At 34.8% G+C, this 22,235-nt stretch overlaps 1 protein-coding gene across 1 annotated transcript; it reads left to right on the top strand.

Moving 5' to 3' along the window:
• The first annotated feature begins 1,723 nt into the window (after positions 1–1,723).
• Positions 1,724–5,824, top strand: BRCA1 (breast cancer susceptibility1). The gene is made up of 14 exons (XM_078966463.1): positions 1,724–1,955; positions 2,060–2,113; positions 2,227–2,297; positions 2,589–2,696; positions 2,761–3,251; positions 3,351–3,437; positions 3,527–4,066; positions 4,168–4,268; positions 4,347–4,533; positions 4,620–4,720; positions 4,797–4,881; positions 4,948–5,113; positions 5,192–5,310; positions 5,384–5,824. The coding sequence occupies exons 1-14, from the start codon at positions 1,900–1,902 to the stop codon at positions 5,702–5,704; spliced, it is 2,487 nt and encodes an 828-aa protein (XP_078822589.1). The 5' UTR covers positions 1,724–1,899; the 3' UTR covers positions 5,705–5,824.
• The last annotated feature ends 16,411 nt before the right edge of the window (positions 5,825–22,235 follow it).

Here is a 22,235-nt window from a genome sequence, read left to right on the forward strand (position 1 = left end):
AGACCGATGGACTCGCCAAGTCGCCAACTTAAACGTGCTTAAAATCTCGTCTCTACTCGATGAGTCGGGCTACTGACTCGTCGAGTCCCTCTTGAAACTTGAATAAATAATAATTTTAAATAACATACCAGAATCGGGGCGTTACAAAGGGTGTTGAAGATTATAAGTTGTTTAAATGGGATGCAAACCCTAAAATTTAGGGTTTGCATCTGGTCATCGTACACCCAATGTACGCTTAGGTACTCCCAGCGTACGCATGGGAGTCCCCCGATCCGTGCCTCATAGGCGTACGCCGTGCGTACACCCTATACGTCCAGCGTACGCTCCGCCCCAAAATCCCATTATTTTAACAATTATAACTTAAATAAAAGTAATACCATACCTGATAAATTCTGGACGTTACATAAAGAGAGAAATCGAAGATCGAAGTAACTGTTAGTCTGGAGAAGTGGGAGCAATGCCAATCCATTAGACGAGCCTTGGAATTCAGAATCTGACATCACATGCCTAATAATCACTCCCACTTCCTTAATTTGGAGTCTAATATTAGTAGTGGGCTTTTGAACTAATGGACTAGTCTAAAATATAATGGGCTAACTCAATATAGCAAGCATCAAATGGGGGCCCTTTGCCATTTGGGGCCTAGGGCGGTCGCCTAGCTTGCCCAGACCCATAGGCCAGCCCTGCATATGCAATTTTGTATAAAATGGTTTGTAGACAAATGCGATTAATCCACCCAGATGTTATACTTGTTATGTGTATCCTTAAAAGGAAACGACATGTTATAAATTGTTACATTTGTGTAAAGTGAATTGATTGGGGAGTAATCAATATTTTTTAGAATACGATCTAAAATACGAACATAGAACAATATCTATAAATTTGATACAATGTTAGCATTGATAAAATAAAGGAAACATAACACAACGAGGTGTCCAAATGCTTCGTGTATCCATACACCGAAGAAGAAGAAGAAAACATGATATACGACGATGTTTTATCTAAAAGAATACAAACCCTAGAGGAAAATTGCTAAAAAACTAATTACGTATAAACACAAACATTTTTTTTTGTGACAGATTAAAGATGTTTGGTCTAACTTATTTATTTATTTTTTTACAGATGTTACAAAGTGCAGACATTATAATTATTAAAAAATCAAACAATATTTTTTTTAGTTTTATTCCAAGTTTTTTGTAGCGATAAAAACAATTTTTTCTCAAAAAATAAAAGTAAGAGTAAATTACACGAATGGTCCCTATGGTTTTGGACAATTTGCACGTTTGATCGCTAATTAATTTATTTAACTCAGAAGGTCCTTATTGTTTATTTTTATTACGCGTTTGGTCACTGTTTTACCTAAAAGACTATTTTGTTATTGATTTTTTAATTTATTTAAATAAATACACTGGAACCCTACTTCTACCTCACATTACCTACCTCATTTTATTTAAATAAAATAAAAAATCAAGGGCAAAATAGTATTTTTAGGTAAGACTGAGATCAATCACGCAACAATAATAAATTGTAAAGACCTTACAAGTTAATATAATAAGATAGGGACCAAAAATACAAATAACCCAAACCATAGTGACATTCATGTAATTTACTTAAAATTAAAAATAAAAACTACATCACGCCCATAGACTCTTTTTCAAATTAGTCGCCTATCCCGACATATTAGATTGACCGGTCGTTTTTGGGTCGTTTGCGTATGCAGCAATTTTCACAAAGCGGGAAAGCATATGATAAAAAGTCTCCCGCGATGTGTAAATTTTTTAAATTTTCATACCCTCCCCAATTCCATTTTCACAACACAAATCCATCCTCCTCTCAATTCGTCTTCAATTTCAATTCTCCTTCTTCATATCTGCCGCAAAATACTCACAGATCTGAAAAATGGAGGCCACTTCGCACCTGGAACGAATGGGCGAAGAACTCAAGTGTCCCATCTGGTAATCTCCATACACAAAACTGATATCATGTTTCCTTTTGGTGATTGATTCCGTGGTTCAGGTGGCCTGGATTTTATAGTTCTCTAATTTTCTGTTATCTGCAGTTTAAGTCTTTTGAAGTATGCAGTTTCGCTTACGTGCAATCACATATTTTGCAAGTAAGCTGTTCATTTGTTGTTGTTTAGAACATATATTTTTCTATTTTCCTTTATCGTAGCGGCGGGAATGATTCAGATAATTAATTTACTTTCTTCTTTCCGATAATTTTCAGTCTTTGCATCGACAAATCTATGAAGTCCGATTCAACTTGTCCTGTATGCAAAATCCCTTATCGGCGAAGAGGTATTTCTGAATGCGATGCTTTTGTTCTTTTAAAAAACTCCTTCAATATGTATTGAAAATAGGTTTTAAGATTGACAAGGCTTCAACCAGTTTATTAGACGGTAGTACTGAACATAACTTACAATCGCCAATTCTGGGTCTTAAGATTGACAAGGCCTGAACTGGCTTTCCGTTTGATACACGGCGGGTCTTGTATAATGTGCTACAGATCAGTGAACATATTTGTTAACTATGAACTCTCTTTTGTATGTGTTCCCCAATTAGTAATGAACCCAATTTTATCTGTTTCAGAGATTCGTCCTGCACCTCACATGGATACTTTAGTGAACATTTACAAGAGCATGGAAGTTTCTTCTGGATTCAACATATTTGTCACTCAAACAGAACCTCAATCATCAGGTATTAGTTCATAAGGCATATATAACTTGAGATACATGTTCAAACTTTTATCTTGGATTCTTAGGTCATGAGGATGAAATAGAGAATGCGACTGCTTCTAGAAGTAAGACAACCAGCAAGGCCCTTGGAAACACACCAACGACACAAAATCAGAGAAAAAACAAAGGGAAATCCTTGAAAGAATCTTTAAAGAAGCCTAAAAGATGTACTTCAGATCCTGTGGGACCATCTTTTCCAATAAAGAAAAGGATTCAAGTGCCACAACATCATCCACAAGAGACACCAACAAGACCTGCAAATCCTGAAGGTGGGAAGTCTGAGCTCATTAAAGATAGAACTCAAACTAATATGGCTGGATTAGAAGACACAAATCATTTACATGAGAACGAAGAAAGATTATTTTCCCCTTTCTTTTGGCTTAGAAATGAAGAAGATAATGAAGAAACAGTCGAACCTACACCTTTAGATCTTTTTAATGTTTCACAATCAAATGCTCCATGCTTCAGTGATATCAAGGACTCCCTTGAGGATCATTCTGGTCATGGGACATCAAAGGTAACTTTATATTTTGATATAAGTTTGAGTTTTGTATTATTGTACATGATAATCGTTATGAAATATTGACTTTTCTTTATACTTGTCTCATCATTGCAGAAGGATGTCAATTTTGATAGTGAAATGTTTGAATGGACACAAAGACCTTGCTCTCCTGAGCTTTGTGCAAGTCCAGTAAAGAAGCAGGTATTATATTATTATATTGTTTTATATAAATATGTTTTACTTTCTTTTTGGTTGATAATCATGCCACTTAATTTGGAATTGGGACTCAGGAAAAAGAATCTGATGGATATGATAAGGTCCCAGAGAAGGAGACTGATAACATGGAAGCGGTTTTACCAAATTTATCCCCACTTCAAAAGGCTGACCATGAAGTTAAAGTCAAAGGGTCCAAGAAGAGAGCTAAAAAGACTAAGGAAAGCATCCAAAAGAAGAGAGTCAAGAGAGACAATGACAAAAAAGAGATCACTACTCAGCAACCTATAAAAAGGGCAAAAAAGTCAAAAAACCAAGATTCAAGTAACAGTAATAATACCATAACTGAGACCAACAAGACTATCATCTCACAGCTTCCCATCAAGCCTTCTCTTGTCAATTGTAAGATAAAAGCTTGTTCTTCCACAAAACAAACTGAAAAAGATAAAGTTTCCAAGAAACTGAAAACTTCTAAAAAGGTCACCTTTTCTACAAACGAAGGGGATAAGATCAAACTCGATGACATTCCAAGGACTTTTGAAAATGTTGCTACAAAGAAAAGTGACACTCTGACTGATATTTGTTGTGCTTTCTGCCACTCCAAAGAAGAATCAGATGTATTTTACCTTTTTAATACCAAATCTTTTCTATTTAGTTTGGCTTATTTGACAACTGTTAAAAAGACAGAATATTCTAATCAAAAGTATAACCACTGCAGATTACTGGATGCATGACACACTACCTTAAAGGAAAGCCTATAACTTTGGATCATGAAGGTGTACAAAATGCCATACATGCACATAGCAACTGTACAGAATGGTAATTTTCTGACATACCTGTTAATAATTAACGTGGTAAAAGGCAAATTAGTTAAAGTGAAGTTGAAAATTACTACAGGGCTCCTAATGTATACTTTGAAGATGATATTGCTGTCAATTTAGAAGCTGAACTTTCTAGAAGCAAGAGGATTAAATGCTCTTGCTGTGGAATAAAGGGAGCATCTCTTGGATGTTATGAGAAAAATTGTCACAGAAGCTTTCATTTTCCTTGTGCAAAACTAACACCAGAATGCAGATGGGATAAGGTATCAAGATAAATTATGTTTACTAATTAAAAGAAAAAAAAATATATACAGAAAATAAACATGGTTTTACTTTTTTCTTCACACAGGATAACTTTGTTATGTTATGCCCACTTCATGCCTCTCATAAACTCCCGAATGAAACATGTGGTTCTCAACTAAAACAGAAAAAGAAATCTGTCCCAAAAAGGTATTTTTTTATTATTATTATTATTATTATTTTTTGGCATTTTGCTAATCTTGACAGTTGATGTTTCTGCAAACAGACAGCTGGCAAACTCACATTTGGACACACGTGGATTATTCACAAAAGTTGTTCTTTGTTGCTCTGCTCTCACAGATATTGAAAAGGTAAAATAAATATAAACATCCATGCATATATAACTGTTTTTAACTAACTTGGTAAGGGTATTATAGGAAACAATTGTAGAGTTTGAGAAGCTATCCGGAGTTACAATTCTAAAAACATGGGATTCTAGAGTGACACATGTCATTGCATCAGTGGATGAAACTGGCGCATGTAGAAGAACTTTAAAATATCTCATGGGTATCATAGAGGGAAAGTGGATCCTCACCATTGAATGTAAGCATATATATAAATAGATATTACTTCATGTATATATATATAGCCAATTTATTTATTTATTTTGAATGTCAAAAGGGATTAAGGCTTGCTTGGAGGTCAAGAAACCTGTTGATGAACAGCTTTATGAGATTAATCTTGATGTTTATGGATTCACTGGTGGTCCTAAACTCGGGCGTTGTAGGCTACTCAACAAGGTTTATTTATTTTTTTGCTTTCATATTGAAATATCTAATACTGAATAGTATTTACCTATGATTTACTTTATAGGAACCAAAACTATTTAATGGTTTGAAGTTCTATTTTACTGGAGATTTTGTGGCTTCATACAAGGGATATTTACATGATCTTATAGTTGCTGCTGGAGGCACAGTGCTACACAGGAAGCCTGTAAATATGAATGATGAACAACAGTTTTTAATTTACAGTCTTGAGATTCCTGATAAGGTTAAACTGAAAGAGCGAAATCTTGTTTTGAGTCAAAGAAAGTCAGATGCAGAGGCTCTAGCAAGATCAAGTGGTGGTGTAGCTGTGAGCAACTTTTGGATCTTGAATTCTATTGCTGCTTCTAAGCTTCAAGAGTTTGATTAAGATAGTTTCTTGTTTACTTTAGTCTGGTTGCAAACATGTATAGAATGTTATCATGCTTGAGTTTGGTACTAATTTTGTCATTTTGGTAAGGTATTAATAATATGACAATCTTTATAGAAAAGTTAAAAAGTTTGGTAAGTGATGCTAAAAGATTATTGAGAAGATGACTGACTAAGTTCTTAGAGAAATGGAAAGAAAAATAAAGGGTTAAAGACTTATATGGCTAATATAACTTTAACCTACGTATGCATTTAGTCACTTATTGTCTATGTGGACCACTTTAATGAACCTTTGTTTGATTGGATTGAAATGGAAGTTCTAGATGTTGACAAATCTAATGATAATGAGGAGGTGGTGTTAATCAATAAACCGGTTGATGATCCCTTCATGGATCCACTATCTCTTGTCAAAAAAGATGAAGATGATTACATTACTGATGACCTTAAAGGACAAGATTTTGGCTATGTTGAACCACCAATCTACCCTATGCGTGATGATAGTACCAAGGAATGGAATAAGAAGGTTTCTTTATTATGTATGAAATTCTCTAATCCTAGAGAACATATACATTGACCAGGTAATAATGCAGTTGCACATGGTTAGGATATATGATATGAAACTTGGAGCAACTGTGAATTATTAATGGATATGAAAACATTTTGTAAATGAAATTTTGGAAAGGCAAGAGTTGAGTTTTAGGAAAATAAAAGCCTAAATTTCAAAGAAATTTAATCTAAATGTAAGGGCAGTGTAGAAATTTAGAAAGGTTTGCATTGAGTGAGATTGAGGGTAGTTTGATTGGACACTATGGAAAAATATGAGATTATAACGAGGAGGGCAAATACCATAAAAACCATAATATTTTTACGTATAATTGTAGAGGTATCAATTTAACCAAATTAATAGGTTTCATAGTTAACTCTGTTATCTTTTTTGCAAAGTCAGTCATAAAATTGAGTATAAAGTTCAAATTTGGTACCCTGTAGTTTGCAAAAAATTACAAATGTCCAAAACTCGGTTTATGTATTTTAACTTCTTTATTTTCATTTATTTTTTATTTTTTAGTCAAAACTAAACTTGGTTATATATATTTTTTCATTTTTTTTAAAATATTTTTCATTTTTTTTTCGTTTTTTTAATGTTTTTCGTATTTTTTCTAGTATTTTTGTATTTTAATTTGTTCATTTTTTTGTTTTATTTTTCATTAATTTGATAACTTTTTATCGAAAATAAAGAAGTTAAAAAATAAAAAAATAAATACTAAAAACATAAAAAAATGAAAAAAAAAAAAACGAAAAAAATACAAAAAATATTAAAAAATGGAAAAAATAAAAATAAAACCAAGTTTAGTTTTGACTAAAAATAAAAAATAAATGAAATAAAAGATGTTAAAAAACATAAAACCAAATTTTGGACATGTGGTGTAATTTTTTGCAAACTATAGAGACCAAATTTGAACTTCAACCTAAATTTAGGATTGATTTTGCAAAAAAAAAAACAACATATTTAACCAAGAAACCTATTAGATGGGCTAGAGTGATAACTCTATGTCCCATTTGTGGACAGATTTAAAAAAAAGGACTTTTCTAATTATGCGTGAAAATGTTGTGGTTTTTATGGTATTTGCCATAATGAGGAAATTAGGAGGGTAATCTAGGATCTATTGATAAAATGGATGTGGACATCACTACCCAATCACCCACATATATTTTCAAAGTATCATGTTTGCTTCAAAGGTGTTAGAGATGGTTGGATGAAAGGTTGTAGAAGAGTGTTTAGTTTTGATGATTGTTTTTTGAAAGATAATCATAAATGTGAGCTTTTTTCTATAGTGGTAGGGATGCCAATAACCACATATATCCTTTTTTTGGGTTTGTAAATGTTGGGGATAAAGACACATAGAAATGGATTCTAGACCATATTATGGATGCCATTGGATCGGAGAATGATGGTGAACTTACCATCATTCGAGATGGATAGAAGGTATGCATTTCTCTTATATTTTGCATGTGTTTTCATTGTTTTATTTTTGCATAGACAATATGCTATACACATCTATGCTAACTTAATTAAAAAGGTTAAATGATGAACATTATAGGAAACTATTTTGGATTGTTGTGAAGTCTACCATAATAAATCTGATATAAAATAACATTTTGTTTATTGATTTCTTCAATTCTCAAATCAACAATTACATCATATATATATATATATATATATATATATATATATATATATATGGATATACCCAAAAACTAAATAAAAGGAAACAAGATAACTATAATATTTAGGATACAAGGAGGCTTGATAAGGAAGCAATTAAAAGAATCATGTAGAAGATATCTAGAACGATTCTCAACACTCCATCTCAAGTTGGACCGTAAAGATCACAAACACCCAACTTGCTACATAGAAATTTAAAACGTTCAGCTCCCAGTGCTTTAGTAAAAATGTCAGTTGGTTGTGATTTAGAGTGAATGGGGCATGGCTTTATCTTACAACCATTAATCTTTTCACGAACAAAGAAACAATCCATCTCCACATGTTATGTCCTCTCGTGATACATGATTAATTGCAATGTGATGAGCTGCTTCACTATCACACATTAATGATGTAACTCTCTTTTACGTAGCATCCAAGTCTTGAAGGAGCCATCGCAGTCATAAAACCTCACACACAGTACTATCCATGGACATATATTTAGCTTCAACTGAGGATCAAGTACAACACTTCTCTTTTTGGCTCTCCAATAAATAGGGACACCTCCTAAGCTAATGAAGTAACCATTACATGAGCATCTTGTTGAAGGGAAACTTAACCAACTAGCATCATAATAAGCTACCATATTAAGATCCCCACTTGAAGGCAAAACAATCATTGTCATGGTGTAGTTTTTAGATAACGCAAGACTCGAATAACAACATCCATGTGAGTTTTCGAGGATTGCCTAAAAATTGGCTGAGTTGGTTCAAAGAATAACAAATATTTGGATGGGTAACTGTCAGATATAACAATCTTCCCACCAACCGACGATACTGTGAAGCATTAACTTCTGGGCTATCATCATCTTTGTATAAACGAAGATTTTGTTCCATAGGGAACTCGCTAGGTCATCCTCCTTGAATTCCACAATCTTCCAAGATATCAAGTGTGTACTTGCGTTGACTAATCACAAACCCCTCTGGAGATCGAGCTACTTCTATTCTCAGAAAGTATTTTAATGGAACCAAATCTTTAATACTAAAATACATGTGAAGATAATCTTTCACATCTTGAAGTTTTCCATTGTGATTACCCATTAACAAAACATCATCAACATAGATAAGGGCAACGACATGGACTTGATTTCTTTTGAATATAAACATAGAGTGATCAACCTTAGACTATTTGAATCTATTTTCGGTTAAAGTTTTAGTAAAATTTTGATACCAGTTCCTGGAGGCTTGTTTTAAGCCATAATCGATTTTTGTACTTTGCACGCCCGACCTTCACTTGACTTCACAAATCCTTGGGGAACCTTCATATATACTTATTCATCCAAGTCACCATGCAACAACGTATTGTTAACATCGAGTTGGTGAACAACCCGTTGGTTCTTGGAAGCTACAACTAGAGCACTTCGAACGGTTACCAATTTAGCAACCGGTGCAAATGTCTTGTAGAAATTGATCCTTTCAACATGTGTATACCCTTTTGCAACAAATCGCTCTATTTGCCCATCTGGTTTGTATTTCACTTTATATACCCATTTTGATTCAATAACTTTCTTTCCTGTAGGAAACTTAGCCAAGATTCAAGTTCCAGTATCCTCAAGAGACTTGATTTCTTTGCTCATGGCTTCACGCCATCTAGGATCAAATGTTGCTTGCGAAAAGTTCTTTGGTTCATCATAAAATGTGATGGCCGCTAAGAAAGCATGATGAGATTTTGAGAATTTATTATAATATACATTTTAAGAAATAGGGTGTACCATAGAAGCCATTAAGGAATCTGAAGTGGGAACAATAGTCGAGTGCTCAAGAGATGGTGGCAAATCCATTAAAAATTACCGAAGCGTGTAGGTTTTGTTATAACTCTAGTGCTTTGTCGTTTTTCATTTGTCATTTGTTGTGCCTCAATATTATTCTTGGGCTGATTGGTTGTTTCTCGATTTAGACTGTCATGGGTATTAGTTTCATCTTCATTCTCTGTTCCAAGATCAATATAGTTACCTTCATCACAGTGTTCACTTTCAAGCTCATGTTCAATATCATCCTGAACATTGGAACTTGTATAATTTTCCCATAGTTCATTGTCATTATCAATTACTTGCTGAAGTTTTGTTAATGATTCTGCAAAACTTGTGTCTTCAAAGTCCCTTCTGGTCTCATAATTGTTTTCAAATGGGAATATGTGTTCAACAAAAGTCACATTACGATTAGTATAAACGTTTTATCCCTTTATATCATAACACTTGTAGCCCTTTTTCCTATTAGGTAACCTAAAAAGACACACATTCTTCCTTTTTCGCTGAACTTATCTTGCTTTCCAATGTTATCGTTGATGGGTTTTGGTCATAAGACATCCTATGTGCTCATACAAACCCTAATGCTTGGATCTAGGTTTCTCTATTGTACATGCTTTGAATCCAAGACTATAAACCCTAATTATAGCATGCAAGTAATCATATTAACATGTAATTAGGTTTAAGATCATACCTTGATTGTTATGTAGCAATAACAATCCCAAATCTCCTTGTATTGACTTTGGAATGCTTAGAGTCACAAGTGTCACTCCTCTAATGGCTTACAAACACCATAAGCAAGTGGAGAAGATATAAAGAAAGAGGTGAGAGGTTAGAATTCGTATCTAGGACCTCTTTGGAAGGGATACCCGAATTCATGACCCTAGGGGTGTTTATATAGGTGTAGAGATAGGGTTTCAGTCATTATCCTTATCTAGTTGATTATCCATTAAGCAACCAATAAGATAATCCTTGAATCCTTATCATCCTCGAATTCTAAGGCTTTCCAACCTTAAATTCGTCCACCATATAAATAAGATAATCCTTACCTTATTTTGTAACTATCACATAATTACAAATCAGCCCCTCTAGTTTAATTAATTACATTTGATCACAAAACTAATTCTTAATTAATTATTGACCAATATTAATTAAACAAATATGATTTCTCCTTTAATATATTATTCTTATAACATATTAATAAATCATATTATCCTCTCTCTCTTTATTCATTTCTCCAATCAAGTTGCTTTGGTGAAGGCAACCCAAAAGGACCATGCACCATCGGGTCAAGTACATACCAAAATAGTTATGGACTTAGACACTAATCCAACAGTCTCCCACTTGGATAAGTCTAACAACTATTCTGCGTATGACTTCAGATCCTGATCTGCAATCGTAGCTTTCCAAAGCCGCTGTCAACTCTGATCATATCAGATGCGCGTGTCCTTAGATAAGGGATCATATATTCCTCCATTCTAGATATCGTATGAGATATGATTTCTAATCATTCTCTTTGTACTATATCTCGATTTCTGATTTATGACGACAGACTAATTGAACAAATCAAATTAGCCCTAGCCCGGCCGAGCATTTACGTATGTCATCACTAAACCATCGAGGGGCCCAAAGATATCGCTTTTATCCTACTTTGAATAAAAGGAACGAATAAACTTTGATACAATGCTTGCTTGCACTCACTCACCGAATCACACACAACAATATGTTTTATAACACCAAGTTACTAGTGCGTTTACATATTATCAATGTGCAATCGATTAGCAAGATACAACTCACACATCTCGGTTTCAAGAATATAAGATGTTATCGTCTCACTAATCACTCGTGATACAATTCATGGAGTGATCCAAGTGAGCGTGGGTTTAATCCAATGCTCAAATCATATTCATAAGCACTCATGAACGTTGCAGCAAACATTTGCTTATGTCTAATACTCTTCTAGACAATCCACACACCAATTCACGACAGTCTTCATTCATATCTACTTCCAACATATGAACGACTGTGGCCCGTTTGAATAATTCGATTATTCTTAATAAACTCAATTATTCTGGAAGTCAAAACATGCAAGGTGAAACACAAGAATAATACTAATCCCATATGGCCTCAACCCTTTGAGTATAAACAAAACACGTTTTATTTATCACCATATCGATTACTCATTATTTGTCGTTTCGGTTAATCAACTTCTTACTTGAATTATTACACTTGTCCCATGCTCCTAGCATGCACACAATGTTTACCTATGATTCTTACTTTTGTGAAATAGACAAATTGAACACGTTTCCAATCCTTCTCATTTTACAACTCCAAATCCATTTTCTTAAGTGTAAGAATATCAAATTCTCGCTACTTATAGAATATGCTAGATTCTAACACTTTATGCAACGATCCTTTCGTAATGTCACTGCACCAAAGTCACAAAGACTATTGCCAATGATTTTACAAAGTCCTCTATCGGAGATTGTTACAAGACAATTCCTTAGATACGATGTCTCTCACTCAAAGTACATTCCTTTGAACATCCTTTTGCATAAAGGTTTCTAATCTAGACATAGATTTTCAATATTTACTTCCCAATATGGACACGCTTCCATATTTTCCATATGACAACTAATTTCTTAATAGAATCTTATCTATTCGTAATGATGTCGATATTGTCCATCCAATATGGAAACATTTCCATAATTTCCAATACTATACTTCCAACTACTCACAAGCGACCAATCCTCGTCGAACTTTGGATTGTCCTTTGATAGTTGTTTAATTATTTTAGTCAAAACCGATTCTAGTCCCTTTTCCCTCTAAATGCGCTAGACATTTGGAAAATTTTAGAATGGTCAACCATTAAATCATTTGCAATCGATCCTATACCCGAAGCGTATGGGACACGACGCCCAATGTTTTATTTTCTATGTTCTTAAAATTCGAATTGTGAAGAGGAATGCCGTAATCATAATCGAAATTTTAAGAACACACTATGTACCCTTGACTAAATTTATTGACATTCCACAACCTAATCCTTTAGATTTGAAATGAAGCATAATATTCTCTCCCTTAATTATAGCAAAACAACTATACAACCCTTACAACTTTGCAAAGTATGACTCTAGTTTTCTATAATTAATATTGCAAACTATGCAATACGTGCCTTAATAATCATACAATCATAACATTTATGCTCCCACTATCATGATGATTATTATAAAACATAACACTTATGCTCCCACTAGCTTCGACATGTATTCATAAACATCTTAACTTTCAGAAAAACAATACTTATTGAATTTCTTAAGTTCATGTTTCTAATACTTAGTGCTTTGATAATCTTTTATCAAGGCTTCTTGAACTTATACACTTTTGCCTTAGATAGTTCATATGCGTGTCTTAACAATTAAGACTAATTGCCAAACCTCACAATTCAAATTATGGAAAGGGATGCCGTAACCATGATCGAATTCGAGAATGCAATTTTACAATCACTATCTTTAAAATCTTTCTTAGTGAAAGCATTTTCTCACAATCATTTTCATGAAGGAGGAAATCTTATGACACTTAGATTGAAACGGTGTATGTGTTCCTATCCATGTGAATTTGTTAAAAACCAAAGTTTACAACAAATTCAAACTCATATGGATCGAACTTTCTTAATCTTGATTTCTTGCCTTATGGTAGCACAGCTGCCCACCACGTCTTCCAAGTAGTTAAGTAGCTCACCTTTTCCTATCAATGTACTTTCCATTGATCAAGGTCCTTGCCTTTTATGCATTCAAATGAGAACTCATAGGACTCACATGCATAATTAACTCGATTGGATTGGCACAGAAACAAAATAATGTCTTCACGATAGGTTGTAAACCTCAACTCGTGTGCTAGTGATGATCGATAAGGCTTATTTGATTTGTTCTTGAAACCTTTCAAGACTATTAAGACTCCCACTGACTCCTTGACATATACGATTCTCTTATCAAAACATTTCTTGACAAACAAATATTCAAGAGTTAGTGTAGCTTATATCAAAACAAAACACTTCATAATTTTGATCTTAGTTGGTCTTTGTCTTATCCAAGACATCACAACTTTCCACAATTGATGAATGTTATAAACCTTCTTAATACTGTTCACTCAATTTCACAATCTTGACTTTAAGACTTGTTTTGGAACGAAGCATGATTGACTTCTTGATTTGACCATTTCTTCAATCTTTGATTCCTATTCTTGGACATACAATTGTACCAAGACTCATTAGAGGATCAATTGAGATATGGTTCTTAATCATTAAGACCTATCATAAAGCATAAAAGCTACTCTCCCTTCTTCTTAGAATGGAGAAACTCTTATCTTTCTGCCTACTTGATTCTTCTTATTCGTTTTGCTATTGATCTAAACCCTTTAATCAATTCAAAATTACACTTAATCTTGTAAGTGTAATCATATTTACTAAGCCTTTAGTAAATCATGACGAATATCTTTGTTACTCTCATGGTGAACTTGATCAACACACAACTTTGTGTACTCGATCTCCTAGTCCATCACTTGACACTTTGTCAGTGAATTAGTCCAATTTCCAAATACGAAATTTCTCATTCATCATGCATCTTCGTTGCATGATTCCAAGTTTCTGTCCAATTGAAACTTGGGCGATGAGAAACTCTCCCTATTTGGTAAATTCTTGACATTTCCATAAATAACATAACTAAGAATCACATCCATTCGTTGTAGAAATATTCAAACATCAATTTTCATAACGATTTCATTGCAAGGAAATAAACAAATAAATAAGTGAGTCAAAATTTATTTTATTTATAAAAGCAGCGGAAAAATATTTGTCCTTACAATGCAAAATCCATTGAAAAAATATGTAAAAGGAAAATTTCTAACAACTCTATCATAACTATCTAAGCTCAAAATCCAATCTTCAAGTCCATGAGATCAAGATCCATCTCTTTTGATTAGATTCATCTTGCTCTCTTATCAAGCTTCCTTTCTTTTCACCGATCCTTCAAAACATTCAAATGCAATCTTATCACATCATGTATTAAGAATCAATGAATAGGAACTTAATGGAGTTAGATAGTGGATTCTTACCTAAAGCGTAGTCATAGTTTTGACTCTCCCATCTCTTAGATCTCTTAGGTAAATAGGGCAACTTCGTCTCCAATGCCCCTTCTCTTGGCAATAAAAGCAAATTGACTCTTTTGGAACAACACATGGAACTACTTCAGACATCGCCTTTCACTTATGATCAAACTTTTCGATCATTTCATGTCTTTCATTGCCATTGTCTATATCCATAGAGGTCTTGAAGGCAGATTCACTAATCAACTTTGCTTTTCTATTGCGCCAAACCATTATTGATTCAGCAGCAATAAGCATGTAGGTGAGATCTATAAGTGTCACATCGTGGTTCATCATATAGTACTCTCTTACGAACTCACTATACGAGTTAGGAAGTGACTGAAGAACCCAATCAACATCCATCGCTTCACCGACAACGGATCCCATCATTCTTAATCTATCAATGTGTGACTTCATTCCTAAGACGTGTGCACACACCGACTTGCCCTCTTTATGTTTACTTGCCAAAAGGGCTTGAGTGATATTGAACCTTTCAATTTTACAATCTTGTGGGTTAGGGATAATAATTGGAGGAGGAGGAGGAAGTGAAGCATGATTTCTTGTTCCTTGATCGAATCGTGGAATATCATCTTCATGTGGAATGCTTGTTCCACGGGATTTGAGAAGACCATAGTTGTCGAACTTTGACTTCGGGAGAAAAACGAATTCAAGTTAGTTGATTGATTGAGTCCTTGGTAAATCACCCAAATGAAATTCCAAGGCTAGGACCCAACACAATATCCTACAACTCGGGAGAGGGATGCCGTAACCCAAATTGCAGAACATTTGAAGGTAAGTGAATGACGATTCACTAGTTTCCACCATGAAAAACGAAAAAGAAATTTAACTTTTAAATCTATGAAAACTCCTAGATCCTTTGAGATTCATTGAACATTTCAATGGCATGTTTAAATCTCGATATGCCCCTCTTGTTTGTGACTGGGATGCCGAGGATCCCAAAGCGGGTGTGAATAACCATGCAAACTACATGGTGCCCTCACATGTTATAATCACCTATTCGATGTGCCGGTAAACCACACACGCTCCACCGAACTATGACAAACATTGAGTCACCCTTTGCTACCTTTGCTTAGAACCATTTAGTGTGCCGGTAAACCACACACGCTCCACTAATGTCTTCGCAAGGGCACAAAGTGTAATTTCATGGAATTGCATCAATTCACTTTTTGCCTAAGTAACTAAGATTGGGAATTTGAAAAACATTTAGTTACTTGGTATTTCATTATACTTATAATGGAAGGTTTCGTCCTATCCTACCCGTTCGGCTAACGACCCTTCACTAGTCAAGAGTGCGGTGGGTAAGAGTGGATACCCATTCAATCGCCATTTTATAGGCAATTTCCTTAAACACCCCTTATAGACCAGCTTCGTGAATGAGGCCTACTAACGGTAAGACTGAATTTTACTCATACATATATATAATGTTATACTTTTAATGTTATATATAGTATAGGGTGTATTTTATACTTTTAAAATACTATATGGTTAACTTTAACAATTACAATTTTAATTCAATTAAATGGTTAACCTAAACCTTTATGGATTTATTAAATCTCCTTTAATTATACTCCTTAATTAATTAATAAAACCATAAGGGTGTGATTTGAACTTTTCAAAACATTACTAGGGTTTTAGAATTTAACATTTCTAATTAAACCTTTAATCAACTTTTAAATTCCAAAACTTGAGGGCAAGTTTTGAAACCTTTTTCAAAACATTAGGGTTTTAACTATTTAAATTTCAAAACTTCAAAACTTTTGGGTTCAAATTTAAACTATAAAACCTAAAGGGGAAAATATGAAACCTTTCATAACAACAAGGATTAAATAACAAATAATTTTAAATTAACATTTAATCACATAATTATCCATATTTGATTTATTTAATGATTTCTTGCAAAACAATTTATCAATTTACTCAAAATAATTAATCAATTATCTTATAAGGAAACAATTATCTTGTTAATTGATAATTATCTTTAATTAGATCAAGAATATAGTCATATATATCATAAAATCGGATTTATATTGATCTAACATGATAAGGTAACTATCCAAATGCAAAAACAGCAAGAAATCCCGAGATAAGCATTATCTGACGCTCGAACTCGCCGAGTCCACACTGTACTCGCCGAGTTGAGGTCTACTCGCCGAGTACACTGTGGTACTCGCCGAGTTCCTCAGCCATAAAGCCCAAAAAACGATTTTCCAGTTATACAATGCATCAATACAATTGAAACCAAGCTAGGCTCTGATACCACTGATGGGTTTTGGTCATAAGACATCCTATGTGCTCATACAAACCCTAATGCTTGGATCTAGGTTTCTCTATTGTACATGCTTTGAATCCAAGACTATAAACCCTAATTCTAGCATGCAAGTAATCATATTAACATGTAATTAGGTTTAAGATCATACCTTGATTGTTATGTAGCAATAACAATCCCAAATCTCCTTGTATTGACTTTGGAATGCTTAGAGTCACAAGTGTCACTCCTCTAATGGCTTACAAACACCATAAGCAAGTGGAGAAGATATAAAGAAAGAGGTGAGAGGTTAGAATTCGTATCTAGGACCTCTTTGGAAGGGATACCCGAATTCATGACCCTAGGGGTGTTTATATAGGTGTAGAGATAGGGTTTCAGTCATTATCCTTATCTAGTTGATTATCCATTAAGCAACCAATAAGATAATCCTTGAATCCTTATCATCCTCGAATTCTAAGGCTTTCCAACCTTAAATTCGTCCACCATATAAATAAGATAATCCTTACCTTATTTTGTAACTATCACATAATTACAAATCAGCCCCTCTAGTTTAATTAATTACATTTGATCACAAAACTAATTCTTAATTAATTATTGACCAATATTAATTAAACAAATATGATTTCTCCTTTAATATATTATTCTTATAACATATTAATAAATCATATTATCCTCTCTCTCTTTATTCATTTCTCCAATCAAGTTGCTTTGGTGAAGGCAACCCAAAAGGACCATGCACCATCGGGTCAAGTACATACCAAAATAGTTATGGACTTAGACACTAATCCAACAATCGTGGACGTAAGTAAGGCACCCAAAAACCTTGAGATGGTTATAGGTGGGTAATTTTCCAAGAAGTATTTCATATGGAGTTTTTCTATTAAGAGCTTTAGTGGGTAATCTATTTATGATATAGGCTACAGTTAAAACACAATCACCCCAAAATTCGATGGGCAATGATGCTTGGAATCGCAATGGATGACCTACTTCCAACAAATGACAATGTTTTCTTTTAACAACACCGTTCTGTTCTGGTGTCTAGGGGAATGAAGTTTCCATGAGTATTCCTTGTTCTTTATAGAAATCAAGCATGTGTCATAATTGGAATTCAGAACCATTATTTGTTCATATCCTCTTAATTATTTTATCGAATTGTGTTTTAACCATGTTATAAAAGGAAATAAAAAATTCTAGTGCTTCAGGTTTGTTTCTCATTAGATAAACCCAAACCCCCTACTATGGTCATCCACAATGCAGCATCCCATTTTCACAACCAAAGATTTTCATTTTTATTAAGGTAAAACTTCCTAATTTATTAATCCATTAATTAAGAAAATCATTTATTCCGAATTACATTTATCAAAAATCAGAGTATTGTAGAAACGCGAAATCTTCAATGTTGCTGATGACTGTATACAGTCCTGCCTTCGCCTTCCAATAATAACCGATGCTACCTGAAACCATAAACAACTGGATAAACATAAAGCTTAGTGAGTTTTCCCCAAAATACCACCACATAAACATAATAACAAACAACATGCATACAAAGCTTTTAGCCTGACTGGAATGCCGTACTGGCCTACAGACTATCCAGAACGCTCATAGAACCTTCAACATGACTGGAACACCTCATCGGGCCTTTAACCTATCTGGAATGTTTTCTGGGCCTTCGGCCTAACTGGTACGCCTCTCAGACCTGTAGTCTATCTTGGACGCCCTGGGTCTTTTGACCTTCAATTTACACTGGTCCGCCTCAACCCAAACCGCTCCTCCTGAGCCTTCGTGCCTACGGCTTACAGCCGACCCGCACCAGGTATCTTGGTTTACCGCACAAAACAGGATCACCTCAACCCAAACCAAACACAATATGTTGACATATAAACAATCAGGATCAAGTAGACATATAATACAAGAAAACAAAAATCATACAACTCACTACCGCCTACTAGTCCTCTCACATCATACAACCTTGATACCAACTAACCTCCATAAAATGTGTAACCATAAGTAACTAGAGATGATATAGCCGCCTGAATAGATGGTCCTACTCTAGAGCCACAACCAAACAAGGAACAAGCAAGAAAGTCTAGACCAAGAGTTCTCAAGCTATCCTACATGACCATAGATAATACCTAAGGGCACTCCATAAACAATAACCAACAAGCACAGATAGCATACAGTTCTACAGATTCTTACCACAAATCAACTTACTCAGTACTAGGAGACAGATCTAACAGATCACTGTAACATAGCAGCATACTCGATACTAGCACATATATGTAACATATCACTACAATATAGTAGCATACTCAATACCAGAACATATACCTAACAGATCATTACAACATAATAGCATACTCAATACCAGAACACAGATATAACAGATCACTACAACATAGTAACATACTAAATATCATCAATCCAAGGAATGCATGGCCGTATAGACTCAGAGGTGAGATAGTCACCCGGACAAATGATCCTACTTTAGAACCACAACCAAACGAGGAACATGTAAGAGATCTTGGATCAAGAGTCCTCAGTCTATCCTACATGACTATATATAGTCCCTAAGGTATCTCTCTACTACATATAACCAAAACTAGTGGGTCGACATTGGTGCCTTTGACCCATGGGTATAATGAGGCGAAACTCACCTCGGTATGTACGTAGATAACCACTGTAGCAATGAAGGAATCTACCAACTTCAACTCACTTCCAATCACCTACAGGAAGATACTTGAGTCAATACCCAATCACAGGTCATAGTCACTTGCAACAGTGACCACCTGACATGAAATGACGATTAGGGTTTCACATATAATGACAATTAAGGTTATGTGTTCCACACTTAACCCATTAAGGACTTATTCCATTAATTCCATCACTCTAATAAGTCAATCATACAATATGGTTGGGTATCATTCATAATTCCATATCAACGGTCCAAAACATGGGTCCCGACAAGTCCCAAACTATCGTTTCCAAGGTTAGGGTTTTCTAAACCTTAGTTAGGGTTTCCAACCCAAATACATGACAAATATGTCTAAGGTTAGGTTTTTACATTAATTAGAGTTTAACAACCTGGGCACCACCCACTGTCACCCCAGGCAGTGGTTTTCGGCGGTGGTCCTTGGCGGTAGGCACCACCTTACGACGGTGGTGGTGGTTTTCGATTCAAAATCTGGTAACAAGCACCTAATACACTATTTTATGCAGAAAAGCGCATACAAACATTAATTCATGCACCCAAACATCCAACAACGCGGCTGGTGGCAACAGTAAGGTGAAAACTACCATGGTGGTTTCCTCCGTTTTCCGGCCAACAACCATGTATACCACAAGCAACAACCACTACAAAACACACCTAAATGAGAACACACACACAAATGAGCACATAGTAGGTCCCCCTCAGGGTGGTGAACATTGACCAAAGTAGCAGAAAGAAGGGTCGTACGAGTGGATGCGACAGCGGGTTTGCTGCTGCAGAAAAGAATGAAAGCGAGGGGTAGCCGGAGTAGCACCAGTAACTGCCGTGTTGTGACTGCAAGAATCACAAAATTGCTTACAATTACCTACGTCTAATTGTTGTATCTTCTTTAAAATTGCTTCAGATGCATGTCCTAATCTTTTGTGCTAAATAATTTGCTTACTCAAAACTGCCATTGCCACCCTATCTCTTTTGGATGGTTCCAAATAGTATAAGCAATCTTGTTTTTTACCCATCCCAATCAGATTCCTCGAATGTAAGTCCTATATTAGACATGAATCCAAAAATAAGGTTAAAGAACACTTTAGGACATGAGTTAGCCGACTTACATATATTAACTTACATTTAAAATTAAGACCATTTAAAGCATCCTTTAGATTGAATCCAATTGGAAATTAGACATTTCCTACATGTTCAAACGGTAATGATTGAACATTAGGAATAGTCATAGAAGCATTTTCTCTATTTTTAATTGTTTTTAACCAATGTTTGTGAGGAGTGATGTGTTCACTGGCTCCCGAGTTGATGGCCTAAGAATTTTGTGTTTTGTTCTTAACAATCATGTATGCTTTCAGAATATTCTTACCGGTCATGTTGGTTTTTGGTGTGTTATCAAAAGGTTTGGTTGGCCGTATCATCTTCAAGAGGCTGTTATACTCTTCTCTAGTGATCACCGGTGAACTTGTTTCCTCCGTGACAGTCGTAACATGCGCTTGGACCTTTTTCTTTACTAGTTGAGTTTTCCCAGTGGTGGACTTTGTGTTCTACCATTCAGGATAACCAACCAATTCAAAACATTCATCAATGATGTACCCTGATTCCAGTGAGAGCACCAACGGTGATCGAATTTTGATCCCTTCCCACGATCAACTCATTTTGATTGAGACGCAGATTTTCTAGATTGTCGTGTGTCTCCTCTTCATGTGGTTTGAAATGCAAATGACTCACTGTTGGTGCTACAAGTAGGTCCAATGATTCTTTGATGTCCATCTTGACTAACAAGATGACATGCTGGTGATTTTAGTGTCACCATGTCATTTTATGTAATTGGAACTAACATATGAGCTAAGGGGCTTCACAATTTGCACTCTAATATATCTACGAGTTTGTGTGAAGTGCACGCATGTATAAGATCAAATTAGAAGCCGGTTCGACAACAAGTCGGGGGTCTGGGGTTTCGAAAGGGGCAGAGCCATGACGGACAACCATAAGAGAAACTCTAATCTCCTTTATTATATAAATGACTCTTCTTTTTTAGAAGAGAAACATGAAAATTATTAGCTCTCTTTTTCTCTAAAGGAACATATAATCTTTCTTGCAATTTGGGTTACATTTTCTGTGCCTAGCTAGATTTGTAAGTGTCCTCTTAGATTATCCTAGGCTGAATTTCTTGCAACCCAGACATAAGGTAGACATATCAGTTCAGAAAGTGCTCACACGATCCAAGGGGTATCCTGATCTCCAACACAAACCCTATTTCCTCCAACATGATATACATTCCCCAAAGTGGGAACCGACCTGCTACTCAGGATTTGGGTTTTAACAACATTGAACTCCTAATTGAGACCCATAATTAAGTCATATAATCGTTCCTTTTCTCTTAAATTAATCATCT

Source organism: Lactuca saligna, chromosome 7 (genome assembly GCF_052625555.1).
Source record: "Lactuca saligna cultivar CGN05327 chromosome 7, ASM5262555v1, whole genome shotgun sequence".
Classification (NCBI taxonomy): Eukaryota; Viridiplantae; Streptophyta; class Magnoliopsida; order Asterales; family Asteraceae; genus Lactuca; species Lactuca saligna.

Coding starts and splice junctions, on each gene's coding strand:
- BRCA1 (XM_078966463.1), top strand. CDS start 1,900: ATGGAGGCCACTTCGCACCTGGAACGAATGGGCGAAGAACTCAAGTGT. Junction 2,114..2,226: donor TGCAATCACATATTTTGCAA/GTAAGCTGTTCA, acceptor GATAATTTTCAG/TCTTTGCATCGACAAATCTA. Junction 4,721..4,796: donor AAGAAATCTGTCCCAAAAAG/GTATTTTTTTAT, acceptor TTCTGCAAACAG/ACAGCTGGCAAACTCACATT.